General features: G+C 53.4%; 1 protein-coding gene across 2 annotated transcripts in view; it reads right to left on the bottom strand.

The window, feature by feature from the left end:
- The window catches only part of FGD5 (FYVE, RhoGEF and PH domain containing 5), a 116,053-nt gene that overhangs the window by 61,483 nt on the left and 36,670 nt on the right, over nt 1-17,900 (bottom strand). For both annotated transcript variants that reach the window (XM_024756480.1, XM_024756481.1), the window contains exon 3: nt 4,534-4,666. In XM_024756480.1, the coding sequence (XP_024612248.1) occupies nt 4,534-4,666 (133 nt within the window). The remainder of the gene's footprint in view (nt 1-4,533; nt 4,667-17,900) is intronic.

Genomic DNA, 17,900 nt, shown 5'->3' with positions numbered 1-17,900 from the left:
CACATACTTAAAAATGGTCAAGCTGGGGCTTCCCTAGTGGCGCAGTGGTTGAGAGTCCGCCTGCCAATGCAGGGGACACAGGTTCATGCCCCGGTCCGGGAAGACCCCACATGCCGCGGAGCGGCTGGGCCCATGAGCCATGGCTGCTGAGCCTGCGTGTCCGGAGCCTGGCTCCGCAATGGAAGAGGCCACAACAATGAGAGGCCTCCGTATTGCCCAAAAAAAAAAAGGTCAAGATGGAAGATTTTATGTTATGTGTATTTTCACAAAATTTTTAAAAATGGAAAAAAAAAAAAAAACCCCAGCCTTCTCCAGCCTCCCTGTCTAAGTTTCCTCCCTCTCCTCACCCCCAGTGCTCTGTCTTCTGCCACCGTGGTCTGCTTTGTTTGTTCGTTGTTTATAGCACTTTCACCACCTAAACCCACCTTGGGAGTTTTCTGGATGATTGTTCATCCCCTTCTAGAATGTAGACTCTAGCAGAGTCTTTTGACTTGTGGCTGCTGTATCTTCAGCCCTTAGAAGGGTGCCTGGCACATAGTAGGTGCTCAGTAAGTACTCAGTAAATAAATAAAATTCTGTTGAAGAAGAGGAGGGACGGGTGAAACTGGGTGAGGACACAGAGAGAAGAGGTGCAGATGGGGGGGAGTTCACATCGACAGGAGAGTGTTTTCTGGGAAGGAGAACAGGCTGCAGGAGAGGAAGCTGCAGCAGGTTTGGAATGGCCTCCCCGGGGCCCGGAGGAGCGCGTGTCTGCAGTGGAGCCAACGCGCAGCCGGAACGGGGGTTCAGGGTCTCCAGCATGGAGAAGGCATAGTGTGACATTTAACACAGGCTGGAGACTCACCCAGTGGAAATGACCAGGGTTCAAGTGGATTCTTGTTTTTGGTTTGGTTTGGTTTTTGGCTGTGCCACGCAGCTGGTGGAATCTCAGTTCCCTGACCAGGGACGGAACTTTCACCCTCGGCAGTGAAAGCACAGAGTCCTAACCAGTGGACCGCCAGGGAATTCCCCACGCAGATCCTTTAACCCAGGCAGATGGTCAGGCAAGGCCACAGGTGCAAGGCTAGGGTCACGAGGTCAGCAAGGAGGCCTGGGCCAGGCCGCCAGGACCTTGGGTGCAGCCAGGGAGGGGATGTCCTGAGTGGGCGGGGACCAGGGAGGGCGTGAAGGCAGGATGGGTCTGCTCCAGGGGACAGGGCTGGGCTCAGGGGTGGACCCGGCCAGGAAACAACGTCCATGGTGACAGCGGGAGCCCGGCCAGGGAGGAGGTAGCCGGGAGGGGCTGCCAACTCCTGGGCTGGTCTCAGGGGAGCTGGTATCTCGCCTGAAAAGTCGCCATCAGCCTGAAAACCGGGCGCATTGTCAGGGAGGGGCAATTCGCCAGCCCGCCTTTGAATGTCTCCTTTCATTGCTAGATCTATTTTTAGGTCCCTCTTGATTCTCCTTTTTTGCCCCCTCTTTCCTTCAACCCACACCCTTTGTACGTCTGCGAGTGGGAGAGAGAGAGGTCAGACAGGTGGGTGGACCAGCTGGGCCCAGCATCCTGTGCTGCTCCAAAATCCTCTCCCCTCCTGACTCGGTCACCCCAAAACATCTGGGAAGGGTGGGGCTCAGCTCTTTTTATGTATTGTTACATAAACCATATCACACTGTAAGAAGGGTGGGGCTCACCACTACACCCCCAAACATGCCTCCCAAGGCCCCGGGGAGGCAATTCTATGATCACGCACACTTGGTCCAGGTCTGCCCCTTTGAGACGGTTCAAGATGGTAATCTGGGTCCCACTTCCCCCAGGACAAGACGGAGGCGAGGTCTGCCTTTTGAGAAACAGAATTTTCACAGAGAATGGAAGGCAAAAGAATAAGAAGCAAATGCCCCTCCTCCCCACCCCTGCCCCACCAAACCGTCTGCAGCAGAAAGGAGCCAGGAAAGATTGCTCAGTCCGGAAAGCTCCCAGCGATCTGGGAGCCCTTCCACCCTGAGGGCTGCCAGGGAGTGTCTGTAACAGACTGGGGGCAGGGGATTTAGCAGCAGGTATGAAGACTGATTGAAACTGCAAGTGCTCTCCGATCCCCTCGGCAAAAACGTGTGTGTAAGGAGGGGTATGAACAGGTGCCCTGCAGTGCTGTCCACTGAGCAGAAAAGAGACATTGTAAATGTCCCTCAGCAGGGGGAGAGCAAAGTAAATGACAGCACATCCAGACACTGGAATACTATAGGGCAGGAAAATATTAAGTTAGAGCTCCCTGTACCGATGTGGGAAGATCTCTAAGATACTACCAGCCGAGTTACCCCTCCACTCCCGTTTCTTATAGTTTGATGTGGTTTACGGAAAAAAAAAAATCACAACTCCACAAACAATACCATCCATTTCTCACGCATAATGATGATATACGTAGGTGAATACAGGGAAAAAGTTCTAGAAGGATACACACCAAACTGCATACCGGTTACGTCCATAAGGGCACAAGGACCAGGAATGAGTGTCCCAGGGCACGTAACCCTCCCCCGTGATGACTTCATACATTATGAGGACCATCTAGCACAGCACGCCTCGGGCAAAGAGAACCTGATTGCTAAAGACCATTTTACCTCTGCTACATCACGAAGGCCTCATAAGGAGGAAGAGAGCATGGCGGGGGATGGGGGGTGGCAGTCAGTCCGCTTGGCAGTTGAAGAGGCTGGGCTCCCGAGACTGGACTGACCTGCCGTGGGGAGTCTGGACCCACACTCCTCCCTCTGTGCTCTCAGGATGACAGGACCGTCCTTCTCAGGATGGGAAGTGACCAGCAGGAGGCGGAGATGCAGGTGGTCCCAGAGGAAGGTTTAACAGAGAAATCAGTGACTGGTCGGAAATCATCACGAGGTACAGAAAGGTGCACACGGGCCCCACTGCCCTCTCAGCTCTTCAACTCTTCTGGGCCTGGGATCCAGCCCCAGCTCCCAGCTTCAGAGAAAGGACCAAATCCCCGATGACAGCTATGTCTTTCTGCTCCCAGGCTCCATGACCCCAGGGATGCCCAGAAAAGCCAAAATCATCTCTAAACGGGCACCACTCACTCAAAGCTTGCCTCCCTTGTCACCCTCTCCCCACTCCAGGAGCCAATAGCTTCTTCTTGGCTGAAGGGAAGAAGTGGAGAGATAAGAGGAGGCTACCGGACTGCAGCAGAAAAACAAACAAGACTGGGTTTTGAGTCAGACCCGTTTTCAAGTCCAACCCCTTCAACCACTAGCACTGTGGCCTTGGGCAAGTTACTTAACCTCTCTGAACCTCTGTGTCCTCGACTGCAAAACAAGACAACGGTACCGGCTTCAAAGTGTTTGTAAGGAGTGAAACAGCAGATGAGGAAGCTGGGAGTGCCCAGCAGACAGCTCGCCATCTAGAGAGGGAAGGGGAAGCGGGTGCAGATGAGCCGGTGGGAAAGCCCCTTTCACCGCTCCCACAGCACTGGGTACATGGGCAGACAGGAGAGTGAATTTTTAAAAGAAATCGAGTGTACGAAACGAAATCAAAGACACGCCCATTTATAAAATGCTTGGTAGGGGCCAGGCACCTGTACCAACTGCTCCCACAGGAAGAGTCTGTAATCAGAGGGGCCCGCCTCACCTAAGCTGGGAGGGGAAGATGCCCAGAGTGGGAGACAGCCAGGAACAGGGGCCCAAGGGCACTTCCTCTACCGCCCCGGCCCCTCCCTGGCAGATGGCAGACGGGAGCGGGCCCGCGAGATGGGGGAGGGGGAGAACTTCAGGCTGGCCTCAACCTTCCGTGCAGCTGGGGTGTCCCCCTGGTCTGAATTCCTGGCCCCCAGCACCTTGTGTTGTCTCCTGGGTGACACTAGTAACAGCCATGTGGCACTGGGCAAGTTCTTCCGCTCTGACAGTTTCTGCAAACGGGAAACACGGGAGACAGCCCGTGCCTCCTGGAAGGGGTAGGGAAGGACGAGATCGGCCGAGCAGAGGTAACCACGTCACACGCAATGCCCGACACCCAGTGCGAAGGTCCGGGCCTCCACTGTGACTTGGGCCCCAACTCGCCATCTGCCTCCAGAGAAGTAACAGCCCTTCTCTGAGCCCTGCCCCCTCAGCATCACTGCAGGGAACGGGGACACCAGCTCTCATTCTGAAGTTTTCACTTCACGAAACTTGCTCATAACCCTTTTAAACTCATCTTACCCTCACAATTCCCACGTCACAGATGAGGTAACCGAGGCTGCCCAGGGGACCAAGGTCATTGGAATCCAGCCCTGTTTGGATTCAAATCAGGAGGCTCTATTCCGCTTCATCCCCACGCTTCCTGGGACCCAGGAGGATGTCAGCAGTCACCCCCGCAGCATCAGCGCCCCCGTGTCTGCCACGTGCCTTCAGGCCGCAGCCCCAGCCGCCCTGTGACTCAGCCTCTGCATCCACCTTGGCGTCAGCTGTTTGAAAACAGCTCCCTCCGCACGGAGAAGGGAAGGAGTGGAGCCTCTCTCCACCTTCACATCTCGGACGCCCACCTCCCACCGGCCCCCGGCCTGGGGTGGGGAGCCCTACCTTGTGGGTGAGGCTGGGGTCTCTTGGAGCACCGTCCTCCTCCTCCGAGCTTCCCCGCTCTTCATCCGACGTGAGGTCCTCCTTGGGGGCCACTGCCGAGATGGGACAGACCTTATAGGGCTCTGTGTAGGCGCTGGGGTCAGAGCAGAGGAGAGAGAGGGTTAGAGCTCCCTGTCCAACAAAGGGAAAGCGAACAGGCCAGGGGCCCTACTAATGCCATGAGCCATTAATGAGTGCTCTGTGCTTCCGTGAGGACCCAGAAGTGAATAAGAACCTCCTTCCTGCCCTCACTCCAGCCAGTCTGTTCTCCTACTAGTTCCTTGAACATTCCAAGCTCTTTGCTGCCTTATTACCTTTACACATGCTGTTCAAGACAGACTTGTCTCCCTTAGACACGAGGTAGGCTGTGATGCTGAAGGAAGGTACAAATAATTACTATGAGGGCAAGAGACGTTCATTTTGATCAGTCTGGCAGTCTGGACTGGCCTGGTTGGGCAGCAGGGTCAGTCTTCAAGGTGGCCGTGTCCTCTGGGCCTGAAGAAGGGATGCAATGATGTGGCAGACAGAGTCTGGGATGTGCGTTCGAGCCCCTCGCCCGAGCCCTGCTGCCAGCCAGATCATGGACAAGACACAGCTCAGGGTATCAGTTTCCACCTAGGCTACTCTGGAATAATGACTGCTAGTCTCGTTTTCTTGGCAGATGCTGTGAGGATCAATATGTGGAAAGCTTACTGAGGTGTGATAATCTCCTATCTACATAACTATGACTATTATGTAGCCAATGGCATTAACTGATTAAGTATTCATTGATTGCCCGCTTTATGCCCGGCACACAGCTAGGCAGTGGGTAAAACACCGGTGAATAAAGCAGATATGGTCCCTGTCCTCAAAAAGGGAAAAGCTAATATATGATCATACATGGTGACACGTGAAGGAGAAGGATGTGCTCTTATAGACAGTAACAGGAGGGGGGCTGTTGAGATAGGTCAGGGAAGGCACCTCTGAGGCTGAGACCAGAAGGAGGAGAAGGAGCCTTGTGATAGGAGGGGAAGTGTTCCAGGCCGGAAGCAGCATGTGTAAAGGCACCGAGGCAGCAGAGAGCCTGGCATGGGACGTAAGCCGACCTGGAGCACAGGAACCCTCCTTTCTCTGCCTTCTAAACCTTCCTCACAGAGGATGCTCCGGCCCCATCACAACAGCCTCCTTGCTCTGCTCCTTGCTCCCAGCCTCCCTCTCCACACAGCAGTGATTGCTCTACAACAGAAATTGGGCCACATCCCCTTCCTACTCAAGAACCTTCAATGGCTCCCTCCTGCCTTTGGCAATGTGGTCCCAGACAACTTCTCACAAAACTTCTCCTCATGCTAAAAATTAAGGCATCTTATCAAATACTGATTCCTGCCCTCTGGGAATGATGGATGGATGGATGGACAGACGGAGGAGGGGCGGCAAGGAGAGAGCCTCCATCCTCTGGAGTGGCCCTGCCAACTCTAGCCCAGGCCTTTGGCGGGCAGGTGCAGGGCCCTTGCCTCAGGTCTGGTTCGGGCAGGGGGAAGCATGGCCGGGGTGGGTACATCAGGAGAGGAGAAACTGAGCCTTGGGCTGCAGTGCAAGTAGAGGCCCTTCTTGGAGCTCCTTCCTGACTATGATAGGAGCCAGACCATGGACACCTCTCTCCAGAACACCTGGAGCCCAGGAAGCAAGGGTCTGCCTGGAGCAGGACGGGCGTCCCCTGGTCCACACACTGGCGAAGAGGCTAGAAAGATCAGCAGCCTGTCCCTGCCTGGTCTCTTGCTGCGTGTGTGCGAGTGTGTGTGTGTGTGAGTGTGTGAGAGTACGAGTGTGTGTGTGTGTGTGAGAGTGCGAGTGTGTGTGTGAGTGCGAGTGTGTGTGTGTGTATGAGAGTGGTGAGGGCTTGGAGCTGTGCACTCGTCTGCAGAGGCACAGCCCTGATCCAAGCTGCGCCACAACCCGCTCTGCCATCCAACTGCACACCCCTCTGGCCACTCCTCTTTCGTACTCTTTTTCAAGATTTACTTTGTTCTTTTCTTTCAAACTACGAGAGCAAACAAGTACTCTGCAACAAGCCATATACCATGGAGGTGTACAAAGGCATGCGAGAGCCTCCCCTCCTGCTGGGGCCACCAGTTCCCTCCTCTAAGGAGCCGTCCCCTGGCCCAGAGGTCAGGAACGCTGCAGCTGCTGAGGGAGCTCAGAACCATGCTCAAGAAAGGGATGGCGTGGACAGTCTCACTGAGCTACAGCTCCCCTCCCTCCAGAGCTGTGCATGTCCTCAGACAGGGAGCCGAGCCCTGCTCTCCCTCCATGAGGAATGGCCACATTAGGCCCCAGCAGCAGCCCATTAGTCATGTGAAGGATGGCCAGGAATGGTGAGGCAGGGAGCAGTTAACTGTGCCCCGGACCATTCCTCCTCCTTATCAAGGAAAAGCAAGTATACGGCAGGCCTTTCCTAGAACGTGCTGTGAAGGCGGAAAGGATTCCCAGCCAAGCCTCCCGCTGGGTAAAGGGTGTCTCCATCCTCCCAGGCAGCAAGCTGGAAACCCGAGCATCTTCCGCACAGCCAGCCGCTGCTTGAACATTAAACCTCTCCCAAATTCACCTTCAAATCTTCCCCGACTCCACTGGCATCTCTATGACAGCCTTGTGGTCCAAGCCACCTCTTGCCTGGATGTCTGTAACACTTGCTTCCTATTGGTTCCCATTCCCCCCGACTGCCCTCTGATCTGCTCACCCAGCAGCCAGAGGGACCCTCTCAAATCCAATCTGATCTTGTCACCGTCTTGCTCAAATTGCTCAGGGATATTCCAGTGCTGTTGGGATTTGGCACCAACAGCCCAGCCTGCCAGGCAAGGCTCCACTCAACCTGGGGCTGGGGAAGGTGGGCATCCTTGGGCCCTGATGCTGCCATGAAGTCTGCCCAGCATCAGACTCCACCAGGCATCCGGGGGCTCTGCCTCAAACCAGGCAAGGGCTGGATTCCTCGGAGCAGAGCCATGGGTGACACTGGGGAGAGAGCTCACAGACACCAAACCTCCAGAGAGGCGGAGAGCCTGGCTCAACGTCACGGGGCAAATCTGGACCAACACCCATCGCTTCTGAAGATGCCTCTGCCTATGCTTGATCCCACTTTACAGACATGAAAACAGAGGCCCAGTCGGGTTCCCTCAGTGCACTGACGTGCGGGGTTGGGTCTCAGGTTGCAAGGGCAAAAGAGGCTTTGCTTTTGTTGTCTGTGCTCTTCTTTTATTTCCTTTCTGAGAAGCAGCAGAGTGCAGCGATTAGAGCTCACTCTTGGGTGGGACTGCCTGGGTTCAAACCCTGGCTCGGCCACTTAATGGCCATGTTTAACCTCCCTAAGCCTCATCAGTGCCCAATTCACTGAGCTGCTGGGAGGATTCAATGAATTAAATAATGCAAGACACTCAGAACAGTTCCCAGCACTTAATAACTCAATAAATGTGAGCTCTCCTCCTTACCAGCTTGGCCTGGCTGTGCACGGCTGTTCCATTATTGACCGACTGTCGTCTAATGTCAGCTCATTTTTAACATCTGAACTATTCTGACCTCATCCTGAGTGATAATACCCATGAAGTCACAGTACGTAGTCTTCTAACACTTTAAGATAAACCATACAATAATTAACCTATAACACGTTTCACTAAAATGATCTTGCCCTCCACTGAAGATGCCCAGACCTTAGAGACAAACGTGGTTACTGCTGACCCACCAACCATCTGTCCTCAATCCAACCTTAGCTTCTGGCTAGAAATGTGGCTCAGGCTCTTTTTATTCTCCTTCTTCCTCTCACTTCTGTTTTCTAGAAAGATCTAAAAGGGAAGTCAGGAGACAAGGGTTTGGGTTCTCTGATGATATTCTGGCTCATTTATTTCACTGTCCTATTGAGGGATTGTGAGCACAGCAGACGGGGACAAACTGCCATTAAAAACATGCTTTCAGGGCTTCCCTGGTGGCGCCGTGGTTGGGAGTCCGCCTGCCGATGCAGGGGACACGGGTTCGTGCCCCGGTCCGGGAAGATCCCACATGCCGCGGAGCGGCTGGGCCCGTGAGCCATGGCCGCTGAGCCTGCGCGTCCGGAGCCTGTGCTCCACAAAGGGAGAGGCCACAACAGTGAGAGGCCCGTGTACCGCAAAACAAACAAACAAACAAAAAACATGCTTTCACAACATAAAAGAGCAAGTATAATCCGAGGCCTTAACAGATTCAGTGGAAGCTGTAGTGACAGACCTTATATTGGACCAAAGTCATTTGTTAAATAAGCAAATCAAGACAGAACTGCCTCTACAGACCCCTGATATTTGCTACCAGGCTGATCTTCAAATACAGGGGAAGATAAACACCTCCAAATGTTTTCTTAATAACTTCTGCCCAAATGCTCTGACAGGCCCTGGAGAACTCGTGTCCTGGGTGAGTAACCACTTCCTCCCTCGGAGGACAGACTGGGAACCCTCACATAGCCCACCCATTGCCCTAGTCTGTCAACATAAACCTGTGAGGTGGGTCCTCTACACAGTATGCCCTAAGGAAGGCTGCAAGGTCTGTATTTTCAGCTATCTGGTTCCTATCTGCTTGCTTTTTGGTCATTCAGACTCTGTACTGTAGGTACTGGTAATACAGTGGTGAACAAACACATTTTCTGTTCTACGGTCTCTCCAGTCAAAATGCCCATTATAATCATAACTAGGTGAGGTGTTGTCTCTAGACACATTTTCTGTTCTACGGTCTCTCCAGTCAAAATGCCCATTATAATCATAACTAGGTGAGGTGTTGTCTCTAGACACATTTTCTGTTCTACGGTCTCTCCAGTCAAAATGCCCATTATAATCATAACTAGGTGAGGTGTTGTCTCTAGACACATTTTTTTTCTTTTTTAACATCTTTATTGGAGTATAATTGCTTTACAATGGTGTGTTAGTTTCTGCTCTACAACAAAGTGAATCAGCTATATGTATACATATATCCCCACATCCCCTCCCTCTTGGGTCTCCCTCCCACCCTCCCACCCTCCCTGTGGTCACAAAGCACCGAGCTGATCTCCCTGTGCTATGCGGCTGCTTCCCACTAGCTATCTATTTTATATTTGGTAGTGTATATATGTCCATGCTACTCTCTCACTTCATCCCAGCTTACCATTCCCCCTCCCCGTGTCCTCAAGTCCATTCTCTACATCGGTGTGTCTAGACACCTTCTTTGAATATACCAATAGATTACATATGAGAAAGCCCTCTGACCCAAAACCTACCCATCTACTCACTCACCCATCTATACACTTTTCCATCCACTCACCCATTTAGCCACTCCTCCCTACCGCCCTCCTCTCCATCCACTCCTCTACCCATCATCTATCCAATTACCCATCTACTTAGCCATCCATTGCTGCATCCATTCATCCACGCACCTATCTGGCCAGCCTTCTACCCACCCACTCAACTATCCAGCTACGCAATCATCCTTCCTTCCATCCATCCACTCCCTCACTCATTCAACAAACACAAATTAGCACCTACTTCAAAGTGCAAACACATGGAGGCCTCAAAGATGACTAAAGCACTCTCCTGGCCTCACAGAAAGCACAGTGCAAAGTATTAGTTAAGAGGATGAGCTCAGAAGTCAGAACACTTGGTTTGAATCCCAGCTCTACCACTTCAAGCAAGTTACTTCAACTTTCCATGGCTCCGTTGTTTTTTTTTTTAATCTGTAAATCAAGGGTAATGACACATGCTGGGAAAACAGACAAAATGCCACGTGGTCAGCACTGTAGGTTTAGAGATCAAGTGGTATAAAACTTTGGCATCAGATCAAGGAGAGTCACTCGGTGACCTTAGGCAAGTCACCCACCATCTCTGTTTCTTATCTGTCAAGTGGGGATGACTGTATAGGTTCATTGTGGGCTTTAATAAGAACATGATAGTAAAAGTAGCCGTTGCCTAGAACACAGTAGGTCCTTTTTGGCCAGCCTGCAGAGGGGCCAAGTTCTAAACCCCCAGACTAGTCTTCACAGAGCCGGTCTCCCTCCCTCTGGGTTGACTTGTGCTTTAAAGGGAACATAAATTACAGCTGCCCAGAGCTCGTGACCTTAAACGACCCTCCAAATGAGCACAGTCCTTTCCAGCAGCCTAGAGTCATAAAAGGACATGTGCACCCACATGGGGGGAAGAGAACTTTGTAACCTGGTCCAGGGCTGTCCGGCTCTGCCCATTAAATGCCGTCCCATGTGACACTCACTGGGAGCCATAACCCTGAGCACAGCCAAAATGGCCTCATAACTCATAAAAAGTGAACGCTTTCCTCACTGGGAGCCTTTCAGTGGGTGCTCTGGCCCCTCGCTCCACCCTTGCCGGTGCAGTGACATACGCATGGAGGAGGCCAGATTGCAGATGTAACGTCCTCTGGCTCCTCTGAGATAGGCTGGGGCCTTCCCAGAGCTCGCCAGCTTGGCGGGAGGGGCAGGGGGGCCTCGGGGCTGTGATCTCCAGGAGCTGGAAAGTTTGAGATGGAGGAGACAGGAGGACGGACTTGGTCAATATGACTATCCTAATTAATTAGCAGGGCAGCTGGAAGAGCATGGAAGTGGATGGAGGAGAGGGCTGGGCGCGAAATCAGGGATTTCCAAATCCTCAGACATTTCATCTTGTCCTGTGTCTCCTCCCCCATCCCTCAGCACCTGCAGAGGTCACTCAAACGTCCCTCCAGACCTTCCCCAGGTGGCATCTTCTGCCCTGATATTTCCTGGTCACTCAAAACTGACCCCTCACAGGTCCCCCTCCTTCAAAGGCACATGAGATTTTCTTGGATACCACCCGCACTGTAACTGGGAACTTTCAATCTCAGACAGTGGAAACTGCCCAAGAAGACGGGGGTCAGAGACGGGGGAGTCCTGCATTCACTGCTAACCCACTGCATGATCCTCCTGGTGGGCCTCCACACCTGTAAAGTGGAGATGGAGAAAAAGACACCCACAGACGTGAAACGGCGCGTTGAGACCGGACCACATGCATCCGATAGCCTGGGGGCCAGGCTCTGAGAGCAGCTGCTGCCTGGAGTCTTCTCCTCTCTGTTTCATTCCTTCTTGGAGAGAATGCATCTTACACCCAGGGTCAGCCAAGGGATAGTGCTTGTAATGCTTCCCAGAAACATGACTGAAGGAGAGGCTTTTTAAAAAATTCAATTTCCATTTTTCACTAAGTAAAAACAGAAGTGCATCCCTGCTCTCTGTCCTGTCACATCCACACCCCTCTGCTTAAAGCACAGCCTCAATGGTTTTTTACAGGGATTTGTTTTTTTGTTATAATAGCTTTACTGATATACAATTCATATGCCATAAAATTTACCCTTTCAAAGAGTACAATCCAGAGCTTTCTAGTATAGTCACAGAGCTGTGCAACCATCACCACTATCTAATTTAGAACATTTTCGTCACCCCCAAATGAAACCATGTACCATTTAGCCATCAATCACATTCCTCCCTCTCCCCAATCCCTGGCAACCACTAAATTACTTTCTATCTCTATGGATTTGCCTACTCTAGACATTTCATATTAATGGAATCATACACCATTTGTCCTTTTGTGTCTGGCTTCTTTCACTCAGTACAATGTTTTCAAGGTCCATCCGTGTTCTAGCATGTATCAGTACTTCATTCCATTTAACGGCCAAATAATATTGCATTGCATGGCTGTGCCACATTTTGTTTATCCATCTCTTGACGGACAGTTGGACTGTTTCCACTTTTTGGCTTGTATGAACAGTGCTCCTAGGGGTATTCATGTAGAAGTGTTTGGGGGGACATACATCTTCATTTCTCTTGGTATACCCAGGCGTGGAATGGCTGCGCCATGTGGTAACTCTACGTTTAACATTTTGAAGAACTGCCAGACCATTTTCAGCCACACCATTTTGCATTCCCACTGGCAGCGTTGAGGGTTCTGATTTCTCCATATCCTCACCAACACTTGCTATTGTCTGTCTTTGTTATTTTAGCCTTCCTAGTGGGTTTGAAGTGGTTCTATAGGGATTATCGAGGAATTTTGTTCTCCTTGATTACAATTCAGCCTCCTCCCGCCCCAAACAAACACTACCTGTTTCCTATTCAGAGAGAAACATAACTGTGACTATGAAGGCTTTCTTTTCAGAAAATCAATTGAGGTTCAGAGGTCCAGGGAGAAAAAATTAATACTTTTGGGAGATCTGCAGAAGCCTCATGAAATGACAGACTAATATAAAGAGGTAACATACGAGAGAAAAACCATAAGCCACAGTCCCAGTCTCCCCAGTGTAATGGTCTCTCTGACCCCGGCTTCAGTAACAGTATCTGCCTCATGCAACTCGGGCCACCAGCGAGGACAGCAGAGGAAGAGTCCTGAGCTTCTGGCCCTTAGCAGCAGCCATGCTGTTGGCACATGGCCCTGGCCCTGCTCTGACCACTGCCCCCAGAACTGTGGCCCTCTCTGGGGCCACAGGAGAGGATAATGTTAAAGGGCACAGTGTCAGAATTCCACCTCCTAAGGTCAGGACCCAGCTCTTCCACTCATCAGCCCAACGACCCAAGGTCAGCTGCTTAACCTGCCTCAGTTTCCCCATCTGTCAAATGGAGATGATACAGCACTTACCGGCCCAGGGTTTATAAGACGGTGTGTATGAATGAGGCGGGTGGACTGCTTAGCACAGTGTCTGGCAGGTGGATTTACTACAATCAGTGTGAGCTACAGGCCAGAGACGAATTAATCAGCCAGAGATCCTCGAGGTCTCACAGAGCTGGGTTCTAATCCCACCTCTGCCACCAGCTTGCTGTTGACCCTGTGTGGGCCCTCTCCTCTCTGTGGGCCTCAGTTTCCTCATCTGTAAAATCAGGGAGTTGGAGGACTTCTGAAGGCCCCTTCCACCATGATGTTCTGTGAGTCTGTGTCCATAGGGGTCCCCTGCAAACCTGAGGAGTTCTGTCCCAGTGATTCCCGCCACATATCTGCTGCCGTCAGCCATCACATGCGGCCAAACCACCACCTGCCTGACCCTCACACACCTTTGTACCTGCCCATCTCTGTGCCTCTTCCAAGGCTCCAGCCGGATGGGGCTCCCCTCACCACTTACATGTTGAGGCTGCAGAAATCTGTGTCCCTGTATCGGCTACCCTGTCAGCCACCAGTTCTGAGGGCAGGAATCGTGGGCTTGCTATGCGTTTCTGTGCATTCCATGAATGGCATATAGTAGGTACATGACGAGCACGTGTTGAGTGACCGACCTATGCAGCTATTCTTCTGACTTCCATCAGCCTGTCAGTGAGGCCTCCTCCGTTTCCGCACATCCGGCAGGAGCCTGGCGCACAGCAGGTGCTCACACCTCTGGTGGAAATGGCACTGGCAGGCACTGCGACCACCGAGGATGCTGTGGCGTGGAGTCTTAATGCATAGATGAGCTTTTTTGCTAGTTAGGCCGTAACTTTATATTGCTTCAAATACGGCTAAAGGAGGGGGGCTGGGAGAGGCACCCCCATGAGCTGGATGTGGTTCACCCACAGGTTCAACGGATTCTATGCGTTCAGTTTCCTCATCTGTAAGATGGGCTCCACAGCCCTCACTCCTGAGCAACAGCCCAAAGCAAGAGCAAACTCGGACACATCTTTCTCCTGTCATCTCTGCTCCAGATTCAGAAGCCAGAGCACAGGGGAGGTGAGAAGGGCAGGAGAACCACGGCTGCACCCCCAGCAGCTGGAGATTCATGAGGGGCGCTATAGTTCTAGAATGGCACACCACATCTGAAGCTGCCAGGAGCTATGAGAGAGGGTGTCTGCGGCTTGTGTGCGTGGTGGTCTGAGAAACAAACAAGCCCCTTCTCCCACCCTTCCCTGCCACATGGACACAGCCAGCCAATAACAACAGCAGCAGCAGCAACAGGAGGAGAAGCAGAAGCCAGTGATCTTGTGTGCTGAGGATGTGACGGGCACTTGAGAAATGCTTCTCAATCACTGCATCCTGTAGGTATTAAGGTGCCCATTTTACAGATGAAGAAATAAGCAGGGACACGATATGTGCAGAGCTGGGATCTGATCCGAACACAGGGACCTCGGCTTCAGAGCCTGTTCTTGTAACCGCTCACCTACACTGCTTCCACCAGCAGGAGCAGCTAACGTGTGTCAGGCAAGGAGCTGCACATGCCTCAGGGATCATCCCTTGTGACCCTCTCAGCCGCTTAGTGGGACAAGCCCCACTACCATCCCCATCCTGCATCTGGGGAAACGGAGGCTCTGCGAGGCTGAAGGAGTCGCCCAAGCCCACTCTGCTCTGCCCCTCGCTCAGCTTCTCCCACACAGAACCACAAACAGCTGATCCGCACCTGGGCCCACTCACGAGACATGTTCACTCATCTGGTTCACCGCTGCCCCCTCTGTGCTGGGGAGACAGACGTGAAAACGTGCGAGACGTGCCCAGACACACTGGGGGTCTGCAGTGCAGTCGGCACAAGGCGGGTAGGAGGTGGGGCCTTCCTGACACGTGACCAAGCGAGTCACATGGGAACAAAGCGGGACGCCTGGATGGGGGACACGGAGTCCAGACAGAGACGGACACCCCAAGGCTGAGACCCAGAAGGGAAGGTGACACAGGCAAGGGCAACAGGCCTGGACCCAGACATCCAACATCACACATACTCTTGTCACATGGCTCATCTGTGGTCGTGCCCACTCCACCAGCCTCCTTTCCCCCAAACAGGGAAGAAACATTTCCAGAGAAACGCCATCCTTTGCCAAAGGCCTGTAAGAGCCTATGAATCCATCCGGCTTCTCGAGGGCAGGGCTGCCGGCCGAGAACAGAGGCCTGGGAGACGCCCAGTGTCTCCAGGCCGATGGATTCGCCCCAGACCCAGCTCTGACCTCACCTCCTACTCCAGGAAGCCTTCCCTGACCACTGAGGCAGGTCTACCACGAACTAGTGAGGCTTAAGCTTCAGGCCCCACACCTGTATAGGTCTCTCTCAAGGCTCTGCAGATTATTCTCTATCCTTCGTTGTACATTCTTCATCTTAAAGAGACTCCCCAGATTACATAAGCTTCAGAATCTGCCCCTGCTTGGACACGCCTCCCTGCAGAGGGCCTGCTCCCCTCTACACGGCCCTGTACCCAGGGGCTCCCCTCACCTGGTTGTGGTCTTAGCTCTGCACAGGTTTCCTCTACCTCACCAGCCCCCAGGGCTGAACTCTGCACACAGCAGATGCTCAACTAACCTGCTGGTTTCAACGGATTCCAGGGGAAGCACCTCCAGCCGGATCCGTGCGTGCATCTGTGTGTGCTTCTGTGAGCAGACACGGATGTGGGGCATCCCCCGGTCAGAGCTGCCCCCAAGCGCAGACACAGCAATTTCCTGCAGATGGAGCACCTGCTGCCTGCACTCTCTTGCCCGACACACCTCACACGTGCTGACCGTCCACCCCACGCCTGAGCGGGGGACACAGAGAGGGAGGAGATACCCCTTCTCTGCCCCTGAGGCACCCACAGCCCAGCGGGAATGCAGACGGACAAGCAGCGGACAAGAAGGGTGGTGAGGGCTGCGAGCACAGGAGAGGGGCCCTAAACTTGTGCGTGTGGGTGTGTGTGGGGGGGTAGGGGGGCGGTTCCAGGCCAGGGGAGACCTGAGACAGTCTGAAGGTTGAACACGAGACAGACAGGAAAAAGAGCGTTAGGGGAGAGATCTCGGGAAAGTTTGCGCAAAGGCACAGAAGGGAGAGACGTTGGGGTCTGCGTGCTGTGGGGTGAGGAGGGCTGGGACAAGGGGCTGGCGGGCAGCGGGCTCTCAAATGCCCCTGGACTGTGTATCCTGGGCGGGATGGGGGCCAGCGAAGGTTCTAGCCAGGGGAAGGACCCGAGCAGTTGTGCTCCCTGGAGAGTTCACCCTGGCCACCTGGGAGGAGCGGCGGGAGGAGACACTCTGGGGGCGGGGGGAGGGCGAGGCGTGGGCTCGGGCAAGTCCGTGGGCCCGACAGGGAGGTGTGGGAAACAATAAACTATTATCCTCATTTCACAGATGAGAAAACTGAGGCTCTGAGATGCTGGGGGATTTGCTCAGGGTGACGCAGCGAGCAAGAGGCAGTCCCAAGACTTCAATTCAGGTCTTCCTGCCCCAAATTCAACCCCTGTCTCTCAAAGGGTGAAATCGGGGATGTAAAAGCAACAAAAACAGAGCCTGAAACCTGGCACGGACTCAGTGAATGCTACTCTCCTTTCCAGTTCTTATTCAGGCTTTTAAACATAACCCGTGTGGGACTTCTCTGGTGGCACAGTGGTTAAGAATCCGTATGGGGATTCCCTGGTGGCGCAGTGGTTGAGAGTCCGCCTGCCAATGCAGGGGACACGGGTTCGTGCCCCGGTCCGGGAAGATCCCACGTGCCACGGGGCAGATGGGCCCGTGAGCCATGGCTACTGAGCCTGTGCTTCCGGAGCCTGTGCTCCACAACGGGAGAGGCCACAACAGTGAGAGGCCCACGTACCGCAAAAAAAAAAAAGAATCCGTCTGCCAACGCAGGGGACACAGGTTCCATTCCTGGTCCAGGAAGATGCCACAGAGCAACTAAGCCCGCGAGCCACAACTGCTGAGCCCGTGAGCCACAACTACTGAAGCCCACGCGCCTAAAGCCCATGCTCTGCAACAAGAGAAGCCACCGCAATGAGAAGCCCGTGCACCGCAATGAAGAGTAGCCCCCGCTCGCCGCAACCAGAGAAAGCCTGTGCACAGCAACGAAGACCCAATGCAGCCACAAAATAATAATAATAATCCGTGCTTCCAGTATAATCAACCCAGGGCCCATTTTCACAAAATTTCATTTCACACACACTTCTCAGGCACATTTCTGTGGCAAAAGTGAGGCCACCCTGCACTTCTTGGGTCACAGGGCTGAGCGGGGCTGGCCTGCCCTTCCTTCCTCTCACAGCTGGGCTGCGGGCTACACCAGGGCAGTGAGTGTTGCTGTGCCTTTGTTAACGCTGCAGCAAGTCACCCATTTAACAGGTGGGGAGACTGAGTCCAGAGCAGAAGGACTAGGGGCAGATCTCCTAGTCGCCCAGCTCAGTGCTCTTTTCAGGCTCCCAGGAGCCTCCCTTGGGAGGAGGGGTCGGCTGGCCAGGGATTTGGAGGCTTGCAGGGTGTGGCGTCCTGGAGGAAAAAGGCAGGGGAGGGGCAGGACTGCCTGGGAAGTGGGACCTTTCCCTTCAACAGCAACGAAAGGCCTCATCCTTGGGGCGGGAAGAGGGGCACCCGCCCTCAGCCCCACTGCCAGGCCAAGACACATCTTCCACTCCTCCTCCACCCACCTCCCAGGCCTTGTCCTGCATTTCCTGTAAACATG

This window comes from Neophocaena asiaeorientalis, unplaced genomic scaffold (assembly GCF_003031525.2).
Source record: "Neophocaena asiaeorientalis asiaeorientalis breed wild unplaced genomic scaffold, Neophocaena_asiaeorientalis_V1.1 scaffold392, whole genome shotgun sequence".
NCBI lineage: Eukaryota > Metazoa > Chordata > Mammalia > Artiodactyla > Phocoenidae > Neophocaena > Neophocaena asiaeorientalis.
This window is presented reverse-complemented; position numbering and strand designations above follow the sequence as displayed.